At 55.2% G+C, this 16,164-nt stretch overlaps 5 protein-coding genes and 1 non-coding gene across 6 annotated transcripts; 4 read left to right on the top strand and 2 right to left on the bottom strand.

The window, feature by feature from the left end:
* Positions 1-474: 474 nt before the first annotated feature.
* Positions 475-2,168, top strand: GLRG_03045 (uncharacterized protein; the record flags this gene model as incomplete). Its single annotated transcript, XM_008093730.1, has 9 exons — positions 475-546; positions 640-882; positions 932-963; positions 1,018-1,045; positions 1,100-1,107; positions 1,160-1,260; positions 1,311-1,481; positions 1,559-1,858; positions 1,966-2,168. The coding sequence occupies 9 exons, from the start codon at positions 475-477 to the stop codon at positions 2,166-2,168; spliced, it is 1,158 nt and encodes a 385-aa protein (XP_008091921.1).
* A 1,229-nt stretch (positions 2,169-3,397) lies between these two features.
* Positions 3,398-5,456, bottom strand: GLRG_03046 (uncharacterized protein; the record flags this gene model as incomplete). The annotated part of the gene is made up of 4 exons (XM_008093731.1): positions 3,398-4,993; positions 5,049-5,216; positions 5,280-5,347; positions 5,405-5,456. The coding sequence occupies 4 exons, from the start codon at positions 5,454-5,456 to the stop codon at positions 3,398-3,400; spliced, it is 1,884 nt and encodes a 627-aa protein (XP_008091922.1).
* Positions 5,457-7,654: 2,198 nt separating this feature from the next.
* Positions 7,655-11,561, top strand: GLRG_03047 (variant SH3 domain-containing protein; the record flags this gene model as incomplete). Its single annotated transcript, XM_008093732.1, has 2 exons — positions 7,655-7,729; positions 7,797-11,561. 2 exons carry the CDS (start codon positions 7,655-7,657, stop codon positions 11,559-11,561), a joined length of 3,840 nt encoding a protein of 1,279 aa, XP_008091923.1.
* An 803-nt stretch (positions 11,562-12,364) lies between these two features.
* GLRG_03048 (uncharacterized protein) lies at positions 12,365-13,202 on the top strand (the record flags this gene model as incomplete). Its single annotated transcript, XM_008093733.1, has 3 exons — positions 12,365-12,770; positions 12,945-13,019; positions 13,099-13,202. The coding sequence occupies 3 exons, from the start codon at positions 12,365-12,367 to the stop codon at positions 13,200-13,202; spliced, it is 585 nt and encodes a 194-aa protein (XP_008091924.1).
* Positions 13,203-13,341: 139 nt separating this feature from the next.
* On the bottom strand, positions 13,342-14,394 carry GLRG_03049 (uncharacterized protein; the record flags this gene model as incomplete). The annotated part of the gene is made up of 2 exons (XM_008093734.1): positions 13,342-13,984; positions 14,048-14,394. The coding sequence occupies 2 exons, from the start codon at positions 14,392-14,394 to the stop codon at positions 13,342-13,344; spliced, it is 990 nt and encodes a 329-aa protein (XP_008091925.1).
* A 1,278-nt stretch (positions 14,395-15,672) lies between these two features.
* GLRG_13090 lies at positions 15,673-15,743 on the top strand. The gene has a single exon. It is a non-coding gene; the product is annotated as a tRNA-Gly (tRNA).
* Positions 15,744-16,164: the final 421 nt, after the last annotated feature.

Here is a 16,164-nt window from a genome sequence, read left to right on the forward strand (position 1 = left end):
GCAGTCGTGGTAGGATCGAAGTGAAGCTCTCAATACGTCAAGGCCCAAGTCGGATTTGAGGTTGGAGGTTGAAGGTCGAATTGGGCACCGTGCTTCGTCAAGGTGCTGGCATCCCATCCCGCCGTAGTTGCTTTGCTAGGGGTTCGGACGGCTCTAGGCTTTAGCTGAACCATCCGCATGCACGTTTCAGCGATGTTTGGATCTGGTCTGGGGCTTTTAGTGGCTCGCTTTAGCGGCCAAAGTTGGTACCCTACCGCCCCAGGACCGCCCCATGCAATGTAACTCACCCACCCTGTCGACCTCTCGCGCCGCAGACGCTCCTCTCACAACTTCCGACGCCGATGCTGAGACCGGAGCTATCGAGCGAGTCCGTACTCCATCCCGACTCCCTGACCATGAGAGCGCGTCTGAAGGAAATCTTGATTAATTTTCTTATCATCTGAAATAATATATTGCTGCACGGTATCTATTGCTATGCCGGATCATTTCTCCATCCAGCCCATTGGGCGGTTTTATGCTGCAAGCCAGCCAGTCAAACGACCAAAGGTATGCACGTTTTTGTTCTTTCCTCACGGCTTATTCGCATTGGGTTACACTTTCACCCGATTTCATTTGAGCACTTTGTCTAACGTGGCCCAGGAATTTTCTTGCTTCTCATACGACGACAACCATGATTTTCATCTGGACGACTCGTCACTGAGATACTATTATACACCAGCCCTAGGCACCGACCTGTCCAAAGGCTACGATACCTTCATCAAGCATGACGACTCAAAGCCTGAACACCTCGGAGCACTTCTCAAAACCATCAAAGCTCATGAAGAAGAGACGGGGCAAAGGATTGACGCTCAGATTGTGACATGGCGTGGCATGATGACCAAGGTAGGAGTCTTCAGCTGTTACTGCGTCCCTCTAGCTAACTTCGACTCAGATCATGGCGACCCCTTTCGAAGATCGCGACGGGTTAGTATCCAATATCTCATGGATGTGATAATCAGAATCTGACAGCAGAGCTAGCTTCGAGATGAACGCAACGCTGTACCAAGTGCGCATGAAAAACCCTCCTGGCTTGACCGTCGATTGAGCTGACACTACCCAGGACTGCATGTATGCTGTTGGGCAACACCACGCCCTTGAAATGAAACTGACTTTCAGCTAGATACATAGAAGAGAACCACGAGTACAAGGTAGCGTCTCAGAAGCAACAGAACGCATCACAGCGACGAGGACCGATACCTCCTGAAGTCATGCAGTTTTGGGGTATGAGGCAGACCTTACCCTCAAGGAAAGAAGGCTTACTATGGAAACAGGTTACAAGTTTGAGACCTTGGCGACGCTCCCCGCCCCCTGGGGCGACACACCCAGAGAGTACATCGAGAAGAGAGACGAAGAGATCGTCAACAACAAAGCCCAATACTGCTCCGTAGTCCGCACAGGCATCGGGCAGACCGTCATCTGCATAGGCGGCGAAGTCGACGCCGGTGAGCATTCATTCCTCACAGCCCCCCACCCCAATTTCTACCTCCCCATCGCTCGAGAACGCTCTGATGCATCCAAGTCTGGGACTCCAAGCCCGCGAAGCCCGGCGCGCCGACGAACTGGGTCGAACTCAAGACGAGCCTCGCCATTCGTGACGACCGCGACGTCGACAACTTCCACCGCAAGCTCATGAAATTCTGGATCCAGTCCTTTCTCCTGGGCGTCCCCAAGATCATCGTCGGCTTCCGCAACCGCCAGGGCATCCTCACGGGCGTCGAGGAGATCGAGACGGAAAAGATCCCCGACACGGTGCAGCGCCGCGGCAAAGCCTCGTGGAACGCCGACATGTGCGTTAACTTTGCCGCCGAGTTTCTCGTCTGTGAGTCCTCCCCCTCCCATCTTTTTTTCTCTCTTCGTCCCTCCCTGGAATAGGCGCTTAGGAGAGAAATCTAATCTGCGACGAACGGGCCGTTGACAAGATAACAGGGCTGCGGCAGACCATCGACGACGACGGCGTGTGGAGGATACGCAGGCGGGCCGGGGACCCGAACATTGAGGTGTTCAAGATCGATGAGGCCGGCCACGGGGAGGTCTTGACGGACGAGTTCATCAACTGGAGGATCAAGCTCTCGATGAGAAGCACAGCGCCAGAACCGGAACCGGAACCGGAGCCGGAGCCGGAACTTTAGGTATCGAAACGACAGTCAATCGCAGGAGGCCGTCCGTCCGTCCCTTCTCAAGGCAGCATTAACACGATGATGGGCTTGGGAAGGTATTGCGCAATCCAATTTTATTGTAAACGCGATCTCAATGCTACCTACGAGGTATCTGACTAGTGCCAAAGCAAACCCGCAACGCCTAAAACCCATGAGACGCAGATAAAACCCGCACCGGCCGTGTAGATATCATCAGTCATGAAAGCTACATAACCGGGAGCTCATCATCGTCTTCATCAGAACAAAATAAACCCAACCCTAGGTAACTTTCAATTTGCCGACTGTCAAAAGAAGGGGCGAACTCTAACCCCCCCCCCCCCCCCCCCCCCTTCAACACGTCAGTTGTGTATAAGCTTGGTGCTTCTACCGAGGGCGCAAACTCCGGACAGAGTTCATCGATGGGCTAGTAGATTGCCGGCCTTAGACCCTCCCTTGGTAGTTGGGAAATGCACCAACCCTATAGGTACGCTCACTGGTGCGACTCCTGTCCTACCGAGTGTGTTATCGGATAAAACCTTAACAAGCTTTGCGCCCCATTGTGTTGTATGTATAATTCGGCCTTGACTAAGTTAGGGCGCTCCGGCGCTATACGTTTAGTAAGTAACGCTACCCTTTCAGGTGTCCTAGCAGGGGGTTCATCCAGCTCGTTAGCATTTACAATGGCCCCGGATTACATTTGGTAATTTGTATTTCGCGTGACGTCGCCCAATGATGTGCGGCCCCGTGCTACAGCCAGTCGTAATTTTCACTGGCTAACCTCTATACTGAAAAAATTTGAATAGCCCGCGTCTGCGGGCATCATCCGAACAAAAGGCTATCTAAGCGATTCGACCCGACTCGTCGGTACTTTTTTCAGCTCGGGATTGTCCATCGCTCCACATATTCTCGTGCCACAATACCAAGGCCATCCTCCTAGGCACTCGAGTAGTCTTCCGGGGCTTCAAAAGGCGACAGCGCCAAGTATAGCGATGTAGTATCGATGCTCGGGTGTCGTAGCGCCCTACCTCAATCTGGTTCCCATAGCTGAAACCCACGCACCCCCCCCCCCCCCGATGCTCTTTTTGTGTGCTGTCCAAACCAATATGCTGTGACGTGATCGTTACACTCTCATCATACAGCGTGTCCTCGTGAATAATGATGTTGTTTCAGTCTTCTGAGATGTCCCTCAGCAATCAATCATGTTGAGCCAGTCGAGGCTGTGGCTAGACGGCTGGCCATCTGACCCTCAAGCCCTCGGTCCAACGACCGTAAAGGACGTCAGACAGTTGCTTGCAGTGCTCCATGCCAGGACGAGGCTGGCGTCCTGGATACTTGGCCTCCACCGCCGCCTTCTCCCTCACGGGATCCTTTTCAGCCGACTCGGGCGTGGCAATCGATCCGTTGCGCCTCCTATGGCTCTTCAGGTGCGGGTTGTTCGACGCCATCATCAACTTGGTGGGGCTTCCTGACGATGGCGTTGCCGCCGCGCTCCGGATGATGACCGTTCCCTGAGGCGTACCGTCAGACGGGGTTTTAATTGACTGTTGGGGCATGAAAGCCGCGCTCAGCTTGTTGTCCTGTGAGACAGCCGCCATCAGGTTCTGCATCAAATGATAGGCACCTTCCGGGTCCACCGAATCCAGGAGCGTAAACGCATCAGTGAGCTTTGCTAGCGCTTCCCGCCTCTGCATGCCCGACGTCTGCGCGTGGAGTTCGGCCAGAGTGGGTTCCACGGCCTTGCTGAAGAGTCGCCGGCCGAGTATCGCCTCCTTGCTGCTGGGCTCAACTGCCGAGGCTCGCGGCAGTGCTTTGTTCTCATTGCTGAACGTTCCTTCAGGAGAAGTGTCCTCGTAGGCCGTGACAGAGCCGTCCGAGGGAACCCGGCGGAAGAGCCGCACCGAGGAGCCAGAGTTGCCGTACGACATGTCTGGCTGTAGGGGTCGTCTGGCGACGGTCGAGGGGGGTGAACCGTTCGCTTGGATCTGTGTGCCCGAAGCCTGGCGGCCCGAGGGTTGGCGACGCACAGTCGACCGGCGGACGGTTCCGGAAGCGGGAGACGAGGGGCCGAGCGGGGCGTCCTTGAGGTCGAGGCGGCGCATGGCCTCTTCTGCCGAAAAGTAGGACGGCTTGCGCGCATGACCGTTCGGTCGCTTGGGAGCCACCGACTTGACCGTGTCGAACACCCATTCATCCGAGTCGTCCTTATGCGACATGGTATGTAGCGTCTCTTGGTAAAAGATAGGGTGTGCTTTGCGGTTCTGGTTGGCATCCCACATCTGCTTGCGAGCAATGAGCTCTTGGAGGGCCTCGATCTTGCCTGCCGACCTGATGAATCGGTGGCGAAGGAGGTCCTTGGCCGAAGGCCTATGGTCGGGGTCCTTGACGAGGCACTGGGCAACAAAGTCCCTAAAGTCCTTGCTGAAGTTGTTTTCCAAGCGGGGGGGAGGGTTCTTGGGAATGTGGAAAAGAACCTTCATCGGGTGAATATGTGCCAGGGGAGGTTCGCCATTAGCCATCTCCATAGCGGTAATGCCCAGCGACCAAATATCGGCCTTGAAACCATACCCATCCTGCTGGATAACCTCGGGCGCCATCCAGAAAGGGGTGCCGACAAAGGTGTTTCTTTGGGATTTGATGTTGGTCAACTGGGCGGCGACGCCGAAATCGGCTAGCTTAACCTTGCCTGCCTCGGACAGCAGGACGTTGGCGGCCTTGATGTCTCGGTGAATCTTGCCTTCGGCATGCAGGTATTCGAGGCCGCGAAGAAGCTCTCGGCAGATGATGGCAATGTGGACTTCGGCGAAGTTGGCAGGTTTGAGCTGAGAAATATTAGCTGAAGAAGATCCGGCAGACCCGTTGGGCGTGGAGGCTCACCAAGTCCAGGCATGAACCGCCGCCGAGGAACTCCATGACAATCCAGAGCTTGTGGCCGCGCAGGAAGCTGCCCTTGTATTGCGTGACGAAAGAACTCGCGCATGTGCTCAGGACAGCGATTTCGCCCTGAATCTCTTGAATATCATCTTCGCTCGACTCTAGGTCGATCTGCGCGCGTGGTTATCAGACGGAGTCCTGGAGCCTCAGCACCGAGGATAGGGTCAGACTTACATGTTTGATGGCGACGGTCTCGCCGGTGGCCTTCTCAATGGCCTTGTAAACGACACCAAAGCTTCCACCTGGTTGTCATATCAGCGCTGCGGCCCAAGGAAGCACGCGATAGCGGCAAGACTTACGGCCAAGCTCCTCCAGTACCTGATAATGTTCGGCAAGACCCTCGTCGGCCATCGCGGCCGATCTGGACGTCATTGAATCGGCGTGGTCGCTCAATCGAGTTACCTACAGCAGAGATGGAGTATGAGAGAGGGAGGAGCTGGCGAGATTGGACCCGGAGTCCTAGGACGAGGGGTTTCGAGGGAAGAGTTGGCGCAGGCAAGGCGGCGGGTTGTTGGGAGACAGTTTCGAAAGAAGAAATGGATATAGGAACGGGGCTGTCGTCTGTCAGTCAGGACGGCCTGGCTTGTAATATTTGGGCCGAACCAAAAAGCAAATGGGTCTAACACAATAAAGCAAGCGGGATCGACGCAACCAAGGTTGCTTGGGACAGCAGGCGGGCTTCTCGCTTGTCCGTTCGGGCGGGCGTCTGGGATCAAGCCAATGTGCTCTCTATTTTCCTGGCTGTGGACGTTCGGTCGGTCGGTCAGTCGGGGGGTTCGATTGTTGGTGTGCTTCGTCGCAAAGCTCGGGCCCTTTGTTTACTTTCTTCCGTTTTGGTATAGCTGGGGGAGCTCCGGGGCACCGCAATTAGTACCAGGGGTTCCATGAACCAAGACGAGTCAGCCGGTCTTGCGACGGAAAAGCAAACGAAAGGAAGCCGATCAAAAGCGGCTGTTTCTGAAGCATCGTGAGGTTCGCGAACAAGAAAAGCCAACCGCAGGGGGAAAGGCCGAGAGTAGTAATAGTTTATACGTGTGTACACATGTGTGTGTGGGTGATGTTTAATGGTTGATATGCAGGAGAGCAAGAGAGAAATGCAGTGTGTGATCACGGATCGAGACTGTTGTGTGAGTAATTGCGTCGTTCGCATACCAGCCCAATGCGAGCGTGACCTTGATCCGGCCTGCGATGGAGAAGAGACGCCCGTCGACGTCTCTATCATGTCTTTCCATCTCTTCTCTTTGGTATTGTCCAGATTTCCTGCGACCTTATTCGCGGAGGGGGTCGTGCACTAGCCGCGTTGCCTTGCAGAATCTGGTTGCCAACGCAAGTGGACGGGAGACAATAGACGGTATGCAGGGCGTACCCCTTGAGACGACGCTGAGTTGTCACCCGCGCTAAGACAGAGTGCCTGCTTTACACTAGTGTAGACAGAGTCGAGGTAGGAGACTACGGATACCCGCCTGCCATGCCGTTTTCTTTCACAGGCTTGCTTCACTTGGCCGGGAGACAGGCATTTGCCAGCCAAGGGCGCCATGGCATATATCCGTACTTACGGAGTGTGCGTATCTCGGCAAGTAAGGTACGGACGGCACTCGGGACAGTCGAGCCTATGTGAGTGGGCGGCGTAATACTCCGTAGGCAGAGGTAATAAGACGACTTGGATCAGGCAAGCTGAAGAAAAGGTTAAGAGTGGGAATACCGACAAAATAGATGACCACCTTGGATCTCACCTTGCAGCTGGCTCGGCATCGCAGGCGGTGACGGAGGAACACCAAGCCTTCTCCAAGGTCCCAGGGGCCACAGATGTGCCACCCTGGGCTTAGCGTGGCGCCAAGCGGGGCCCACTAGTCACCGGTGGAGATAGGCCAGCCGCACAAGAAGGTCGCAACCCGTTGCGAAAAAAGCTCGAGCCTGGATTGTCCCTCATCCCCGATCGCCTTTGCCCATCCAGTGTTTGGAGACTTCCCGGAATCCCCCCGCCAACGAGCCCCTCTGTTTGTTGGTTGCCCCGGGTCCGCGACCCCGGCCGCCACTAACATTCACCGCATCCCTTTCTTGGAAGTCGTGTCCGGCAAGTTGCCTTTCCACAAGTCTGCCATCATTATTCCGCACGCACTTGGACATCAACGCCGCGGTTTCCTGATTACCCACCCGCCCTCCAACAAGGCCATTGTCGCTGTGCACGCGCGAGACTTGTTTGCACTGCTCACCACCTCGTCCAAGGGCCGGCAAGTGCAACAAAAAAAGGACCTGCTGCTCTTCCCACAAGCTCAGAGTCAATTTCTCGCTTGCCTCTCGCTTCGCTGCGAGAGCCTGGAGTCGTCATTATCCCCAGTTGTTGCTTTCTGCCTGCGCCCACCCTCCTTTGCATGGCCACCACGTTTGCCAATCGCAACTTACATCATCGCGCCCAACAAACTTGCTGCGTCGCGAGCCGAGTGCCGGGCTTCGCCAACAACCACAAAGGCACTCGAAGACAACTGTCAACTGGTCGCGGCCGATAACACGCAACCACTCTCGCCAGCACCGTCATCACAACTTCGACCATGGTGCCCGCACCACCGTCTCTGCCCACTCGGTTTCCGTGCTGGTGCAGAGCCGTCTACTCTTGGGGAGGAGAGGTATGTTGGCATACCTTGGCCTGGGTGGAGAAGAGCGGTTTCCGAATGCTGACTTGCCGTCCCACAGTCCAAGCGAGATCTCGGCTTCATCGAAGGCGACCTAATCGAATGCCTCAATGCCGGCGACGGCTCTTGGTGGACAGGCAGGTTATGGCGCGACCGAAGGACGATAGGAGTGTTTCCTTCCAACTTTGTTGAGGTTCTGCCCTCCGATTTCCGGCCCACAACCAGATCCGCCAGCCCGCTCCCCGCAGACACGCCGAGCCCGAGTACACCTCAAAAGTCAAGAACTTTCCGAAAGCCCTTCGAAGCATACTCCAAAGCGCCGCACTACACAGCAGCGAAACAGCCCGAAGTCTACCGGACGAACCCCAATACGAGACCTAGAGGGCACTCTGGGGAATCCATTCACAGCGCGATGGTTGAGCAAAGCAGGAGAGATCGGTCACCGGCGCCAGAAGCGTATGTTTCGAGGGAGAACTCGTTCAATAGTGCTGTCTCGAATAGAATGCGAGCGTACACGTCGCCAGCCCCGACCGGCTATGTATCACGAGGCAACTCGTTCAACGACGGCGAGCAGCAGTACACATCGAGAGGGAGAACCCCCGTCCCAAGGGCTAGGACACCCGTTCCCGACTACGGCCACGGATCGAGAGTGAACTCATTCAACACGGAACGAGGCCCATCCCCCATCCCACCATCTCAAGGCTACAGCTCAAGAGGTGTTTCGCCGGCTCCTTCGATAAGCTATAAGCCATATCGTCCTCCCACCCGAGAAAGAGTGGACTCTCCTCCACCTCCAGCGCCACCTCCACATCGACACGTAGCAGCGTCGCGGCATAAGCAGAGCATATCCTACGATAGTCGACACGACGTTTCCCGTCAAGAGTCCAATGCCTCCCACGACAACCGCTTTCACCCGGGGAGGCAAGGTTCTGGGAACTCTTTTGACAAACGACTTGATTTTATGCGCCAAGACTCGACTGCGTCATACGAGAATCGGCACTCCACCTCGGACAGGCAAGGCTCACATCTTTCTTACCAGGCTCATCGACCGCCGCCGATACAGACATCCAGGCTGCACTCGCCGTGCCCGCCTTCCCCCTCGGCCAGTCACATGACTCCTTCACCATTGCGAGAGGCAATGGACGGCGTAATAGAGCAGCTGGACGCCCTTGGCATGCCTCGAGATCCAACTCCTGAACCGCCACTCGATCCATGGTCGCCCGAATCTTTCAACATGGTCAATGACCGTGCGAGGAGAAGAAACACTTACCAAAGACCACAGACATCCATGGGCATAGCACAGCCAGACGAAGGTTACGAGACCTGGAGCGGCGGATCTTCGCGAGACCAATCCCACCAAAACGGGCACCGAGAGGACAAGGAACAGCTACCTCAATTAAGTAACTACGTCGAACGTATGGAAAGTCGTCTCAAAAAAATGCATCAACATAGCGCAAGTATGGCTGACCTTGAGGACGAGGCACCAAAGCCGCCACCCAAAGGCCAGTTATACGAGAGACCCAAGTCTTCAATGAGTGGACCGGAGGAGAGGAAACTCAACAAACGGAAGTCAGCCTACGACATTGGCCGCAACGTGCTGAACAGGACATTTACTACCAAGACCAACTCTACCAGCGCCTCTTCAGGCAACCAGAGCTCGACAACGCAGAGCAGCGACAGGAGTTTGATGAGTGGGTCATCAGCCGGCGCCATTAGCGCTACAAGCGCGGGCAGTCTCGCTCGCAAGACTCAAAAGCGTGCCCAGAGTGCCCTGGGCATGCGCGACGTCGATGTCGAGCGCCCAGAAACCCCCTTCACAGGCATCACCTATCACAGCAGCCACGCGTCAGACGCTGCCAGGCCAAAATCTACAGTCGGCTTCCATGATGACGCAGGACTTGGAGGCCTCGTCACTCCGAAACCCGCGAAAAGAAGCATCTTCAAGAAGCTCCTCGACACGGCAAAGACTGGGGTGGCCTCCGGGCGCAGTAGTATTGCGATGGGCGCCGACTCGCCCAGGTCATCGCCTTTCGCCCGCTCCATGCCTAATGTCGCCGCCGGGGCTAACGCCAGCATCTCCAACTTGTCCGCCATGGGAAGCTCTGGCCTTACTAGGGAAGCAGCCAGAGACATGGGTCCTGCCAACGGAGTCGACTGGGTCCAGGTTCGAAGAGATGTCAACCGGTCCAACTCTCTGAGCAAGAACGAGAGGGACGAACGCAAAGACCGCTGTCAGATGCTCGACTACCCTGCGCTGAACCCGATCGATGAATTGTTTGAGGGCATGGAGGGTGACGAAGGGGCTGACGGCATGCCTGTGGAGGATCCCATCGACTACCAGTCGCTCAACCTGACACAAGTTGACAAGAACTCGAGGTTTGTGAGCAGTCTTCCGGCGACGATAACAGCGCAAAGCGTCGCAACGACCTACGTCTGCCGGCCCTATCGGAGCGACGTTCAAAGACTGCGGGCCATATTCACTTGGGTGTCGGAGAAAATCCTTTGGGAAGAGGACTTTGAAGGAGTGGTTGACACCCGGAGAGTTGTGCAGTCGAAGCGAGCAAGCGCCGAGGAGTACGCCGTCCTCGTGATGGAGATGTGTTCCGCTGTCGGCATCCAGTGTGAGGTCATCCACGGCTATCTCAAAACGCCCGGTGAAATTCCTGAGCATAACATCATGCCTAGGGCGAATCATTGGTGGAACGCCGTTCTTGTCGACAACGAATGGCGGATGATGGACTGCTGCATGGCCAGCCCTTCCTACCCCAGAAGGCATCTTTACTCGAGCGCTAGCAGTAACGTGGCCGACTTTTGGTGGTTCCTTGCGCGGCCGACAGAGCTCTGTTGGACGCACATTCCCGAACACCACACCCAGCAGCACATTTGCCCCCCGCAGGCCCATGAAGTCTTGCTCAACCTTCCTTGCGCTTGCCCTCCATTCTTCAAGAACATGCTTGAGATGGTTGATTACAATACGGCAGCCACCCGCATCGAAGACCTGGAGATGGTGCATATCAAGTTCAACACTCCGCCAGACGTGGAGGTTGCTGCTGAGGTGGAGGTCCGAGCCTACACCAGAGACGCCGATGGCGATGTTTTCGAGAGCGGCGAAGTTGTGAGAAAGAGAGCACTGGCCCAAGCGGAGTGGTTCAACGGCACCAAGCGATACACGGTCAAGGCTCTACTGCCTGGGGACGAAGGTCAAGGAGTCTTGAAGATCTACGCCGGCAAGCGTGGTCTGATGCACAGCATCAAGGACATTCCCCATCCAGTGGCTTTCGCTTTGCCAATAATCCACACGGGTGAGAATCCTCCGTATGAGTTCGTGACGCGACACCCGACGCCGCATGCGCAGCGTCACGACATTTACGTTGTTCAGCCCCAGTGTCAACGGCTTGCTTTGAACAACACTTTTGTGTTTGCAATTCGACAACATCCCAGCTCTGTCGGTGGGGGTGGCTCGGCGATGACCCCATCGTCGAATCCCGGGGGCGCAAGCCCGATACCTTTCGCCAGACCGGGCTCAGCCATGAGCATGACGGCCTCCATCGCCAGTGGGTCGAATCTAAGTTCGGTGGCTGGAGGTGGGAAAAAGCCCGCAAAGCTTGCAATCCAGACTCCTGGCGGCAAGATTCTCCGTCTCATGCGCAAGGAAGAGCGCAGGGGAGTCAGTGTTGGCAGCAGAGCAGTGGAAGACGACCTTGGTGACGGTGGTACGTGGGAGACCATCATCAAGTGTTCGGAGAAGGGTGTGTGGAGGGGACTGGTTTTGGCGGACCGCACCGCGCGATGGTGCGTATTCGCCGAATGGGTGTGTGTTGGATGAGCATTGCATTCTGGAACGTCCCACTTCTTTGGACTCTCATGCTTGGAAAGACAATATCGAAAAGGGGGACTTGAGCGGTCATAGCAGGTCGGTTCGGGGTATGCATAACTCGGCGTTTTCTCTTTTATTACTTTCCTCTTTTTTTTTCTTTTTTTTTTTCTCTGCGGTATTTGGGACTGGATAGGGTACGGCTTGGATGCATTCCATCATCATTATCAATATCATGGCTGTGGGAGTTTCTAATGTACAATACGTAATGGGAATCATGCATGTCGAGGATAGGATGGTTCTGTAACACAAAATTCACGCGTATATGGCCTTAATGAGAATTATGATGTATGATTTGTTGGTCTCAATACTCTGCAGTGGTGTTGTGATGAATACTTCTGTAGTGCAGTTGCGATACGCTGTGTTCCTGTCTGGATAGCGACGCAGTCGGCACTGTGTCTTCTATCGATAAGGCGCGCTGTGGTGCCTGGACGACAGAGTCCTCTCGAATGTAAACAGAGGGGCGCTGGCACCGACGACGACCATGCAAGCCACATCCCTACTTACGCCCGGCTCTGTCTTGCTCAGCATCGACATTTCTCAACGATTTGCAAATCAAAAGGGAAGAAGAAAAAAATAGAGTCACCATCATTTCTACCGGCATTCGACGACGCCTAAAAGATAGACAGAAGGGACAAAAAAGACAACAACAATAACAATAAGACGCAAAAAGAAAAGACAACATATACGAGATCCACCATCCCCCCTTTTTATCCCCTTGCTTGCACCAGAGACAAGAGAAGATCTCAAACGCCATGGCCGACAGGACCTCACGACAGGCGCCACCGCCGGGCGCCCCGCGGCGGCAGGTCCGGAGGAACCTCTTCCAGGGCCTGACGAGGCGGCCGACGGGCCCCACGGGGGCGTCTGCGGCTGCGACAACGACGAGCGCCGGCGGTGCGGGGGGCATCGTCTCCGCGGCGGCCGCGGGCGCGGGCAGCGGTAACGGGATGGCGGTGGCAACGGGGGGCGGGTCATCGTCGGGGGCCTCGGCCGAGACGCTACGCCTCGACGTCGACGTGCTATCGGACGGTGGTGGCGCGCCTGTGGAGATTGTCGTGCGCGACGAGCACGGCGAGGTCGAGCTGGGCGAGCTGCCAACGCTGGTGTTTGATGAGGCTGACGAGGTGGCGGCGACGGACGACCGGGAGGAGAGCAACAGTACGTTTTCCCCCTACTTTCGTCGAGCACGAAGAGAGAGAGAGAGAGAGAGAGAGAGAGAGAGAAGCTGTAGCTTTCTTTCATGTTCATTTTCTTCTTTCTTTTTCTTCGGGATGGAAGGGGGGTATAGAGCTATGGGGGTTTACGCTAACTATGATTTTTCTTTCTTTATAGAAGAGCGCCAGAGGCTTGCAGAGGCGGTGAAGCAGCATCAGGTCAACCACACTGCGATTCGTGAGCAGCCCGAAGGTGAGTCGCCATCTCTCATATGTTTTTTAACTTCTTTCCCCTATACGAACTGTTTTCTGAATTCATTCTTTTTGTGTAGAGCTGCTCGAAGCTGTCAGAGTCAGTCTCCGGGCCAAGGTGGCGGCTCTCGCAGAAGACAACTGGATGTACGAGGCCGAGCCGGAGCTGCCCCGTGCCTTCTGAACGCGATGCGAAGCCCACTCACATCTACGAAACTTGGCGCCGCCGTCACTGCCACGATATTTTGACTCCATGTTTCTTTTCCTTTTCAGTGTCTAGTCCGGGCGTGTTTAGCAGCACGTTCGGCAGATAGGCGAGCCATCTAATCCAGCCCCTCAGCTGCGGGCGCCTCAACCCGTCTCGTCGCGGGACGTCTCTGCTGCGGGGCGCCGGCACCGCCAAACAGGCTGCCCATCATGTCCATCAGCGGGTTGCTCTGCTTCGGGCGCTGGATGCCAAAGTACATCTCGGCAATGATCTCGAGCGCCTCGTTCCACGCACCGACTTCGGCGATGTTGGACGAGTACTTTGCAAGGAGCTGCTTGTAGGCGTCGGGGGCGCCGCGCTGAACCGCCAGCAATAACAGGCCAAGGAAGTTGAGGAGGGGCAGGCCGGGGAAGATGCGCAGGTCGGCGCTGTTGCTGCTGACGTCTTGGACGCCGAGACCCTTGTTATCGTCGCTGAGGGAGGAGGTGAAGACGCGGTAACACGTGTTGGCGGCGCGGACGTTGCCGACGAGGAGGTAGGGCAGGATGGCACGGGAGGCGTAGAGCGGGGCCGTGTGCGAATCGTCCTCCTTGTACCATACGTATTCCATCTTGGCGAGAACCTCGGCCGAGTCCTTCGTTCCAAGCACCAGGTGTCTTTCGGCCTCGTAGGCTTCGTGTTCCTCGGCGTAGAGCGATCCGGTGACGTGGTGCAGGTCGGCGTCACCGGCGGGGTACTCGCCGAACTTGGCGGACCACCTGTAGGATCCATAGTTAGCTTGCCTAGGCTCTCCCCCAGGCCATTCCAACATGATGACTTACGCAATCATCTCCCCAATGAACTTCTTCCTCGTAGGCTCCTGGGCGGGGAAGAGGCGCAACAACGTGAGCAGCTTGCCCTTGCTCGCAGCGTCAGGCTTGAGCTCGGCTTGACGGAAGACGTCGACGAGCATGACGGCGAGGTCACCACCACTGCCGCCCTGGCCGGCCTTGAGCAGGGACTGGGCGACGTTGTAGAGGATGTCGGTGGCGGCGGGCCAGTTGGCGGCCTTGATGTAGCGGGCGGCGACCACGCGCGTCTGTTGCTGGGCCTCATAGAACTGGCCCTCGCCGATGCGGGCCTGTAGCCGCGCGATGATCTTTTCGATTTTGTCTCCCTTGGCTGCCATTTTCAAAGGTGTTGATATGGGTGCGGTTGAAACGTCGAGGTCGCGGTTCAAAGGGAGAGGGGAGGAAGAGGGGAACAGACGGCACTGAGTGTATTAGAGAGGTGACGATGTCGTTTTGTAGCTTGGTGGCTTTGGGAGTCGAGATGGTGGGGGGATTACGGGGTACCTTGGCCCCTCAGCCCAGGCCTGGGGGGAGCTTCGCTTCCATTCTGTCATCCTCTTCGGTTAAAGTGCGGGCAACGCAGTCTACCTACGGAGTACTCAGATTGCAGAGCAAGGGTGGGGGGGTGATCACTGATGGCTCACAAGCGGTGCACTGACCAGTACTTTATTTTCTGCAGTGGGAAAGACACAAACCATCAGCCAAGCTTTTCAGAATATCATCAGCTTCTAAATTCGCGAAAGAATCTACGAGGCTTTCCAGAATCGGTGGTTTTGATATGAAAGTGAACAATTGATATCAAATTACATATCTAGCTCCATGTCCACATCGGAAAATCAGACTCGCGACACGCAAGGTGTGAAGCTGTTGGCCCTAATTCGACGAGTGAGGTACCTAGACAGACGTACCTGTTCCCAGGAATATCTATTACCTATGAACTTATGCGACTCATCGTTGGCAGCTTACAATGCCGATTCGGAATATGGACTATGGCGCGATCATCAAAGCTCGTCTTCGATAAAACCCCAGTGGCATGAAGGTTATATACACAATTAGCTGGATATCCTTGTCTATGGCTCAAATCAGAATGGTAATATGCTAGTCTGTAGTTGTGACACCGCCATACGAAAGTTCGGGAGGAAATCATAGCGTCATATCGAATATATTGACATAAGCCGAAAAGGAACAGCTATGGGTAGGCAACTTGATTTTGCCGAGATGGAAAGGCACCAAGGGAAAACATCAACAAGTTGTCGATCAATGTTCCCTGCTGAAGCTGGGTCTCACTGTCAGGGCCAGTGACGTCCTGTTTGGTGGGGGCACAGACCATGGTTCTAGTCAGTGCCCCTGATGATTATAATAGTTGCACAAATTTTCTACCACCAACTTTCTTCCAACTAACAACACTCAATTCAACTATCCACTAGTTGAATTGCCCTGCACCTTGCGTCTGGGCACGGACATTGTTTTCCTCGGGCAATGCCGTCAAATCGAGCCCTCACATTATACCCATTATTAGCTTTCCGTCAGAGAACATGTCAATGGGCTGTTACCCCGCACTCGTACATAAGCTGAAGGACAACGGTGACCTTCCAACGCATTGCAACCGATGTCAAGCGATGATGGTGTAGGGGTAACATCTAAGCTTCCCATGCTTAGGCTCCGAGTTCGAGTCTCGGTCATCGCATACCTTTTTGTGTTTGTTTGCTTTTTCTACTGTATTACCCGGCCGCACCTCTCGTTGAAGTCCATATCTTAGCCTGCTATTATGAAGACGTCTGCAGTTGATGGGAGTTATGTACAGTCTGGATATGAACTTTTGAGCAAGACGCGTCATTTATACGGTTGTACCACGGGTCTGGAAACAGGCATTCGGGTATTAGTACTTATCACGTCACGATTGACGTACACAATAGATTCCAAGCGTCGATGTTGTGATTGTAGCAAGGAGGTGGAGGGATCAGGCGATGCCATTCCGTTTTCCGCCGTACAAAAAGATCATGTCGGGCTGAAGCATTGGCTGGCATTTGAGATCCAGCACTTGGAAATTCGAAGCCCGTATATTGAAGGATATGCATAGAGGGGCGATTGCTCTAGCGATGCATCAT

The sequence above is a fragment of the Colletotrichum graminicola genome (genome assembly GCF_000149035.1).
Source record: "Colletotrichum graminicola M1.001 genomic scaffold supercont1.9, whole genome shotgun sequence".
Classification (NCBI taxonomy): Eukaryota; Fungi; Ascomycota; class Sordariomycetes; order Glomerellales; family Glomerellaceae; genus Colletotrichum; species Colletotrichum graminicola.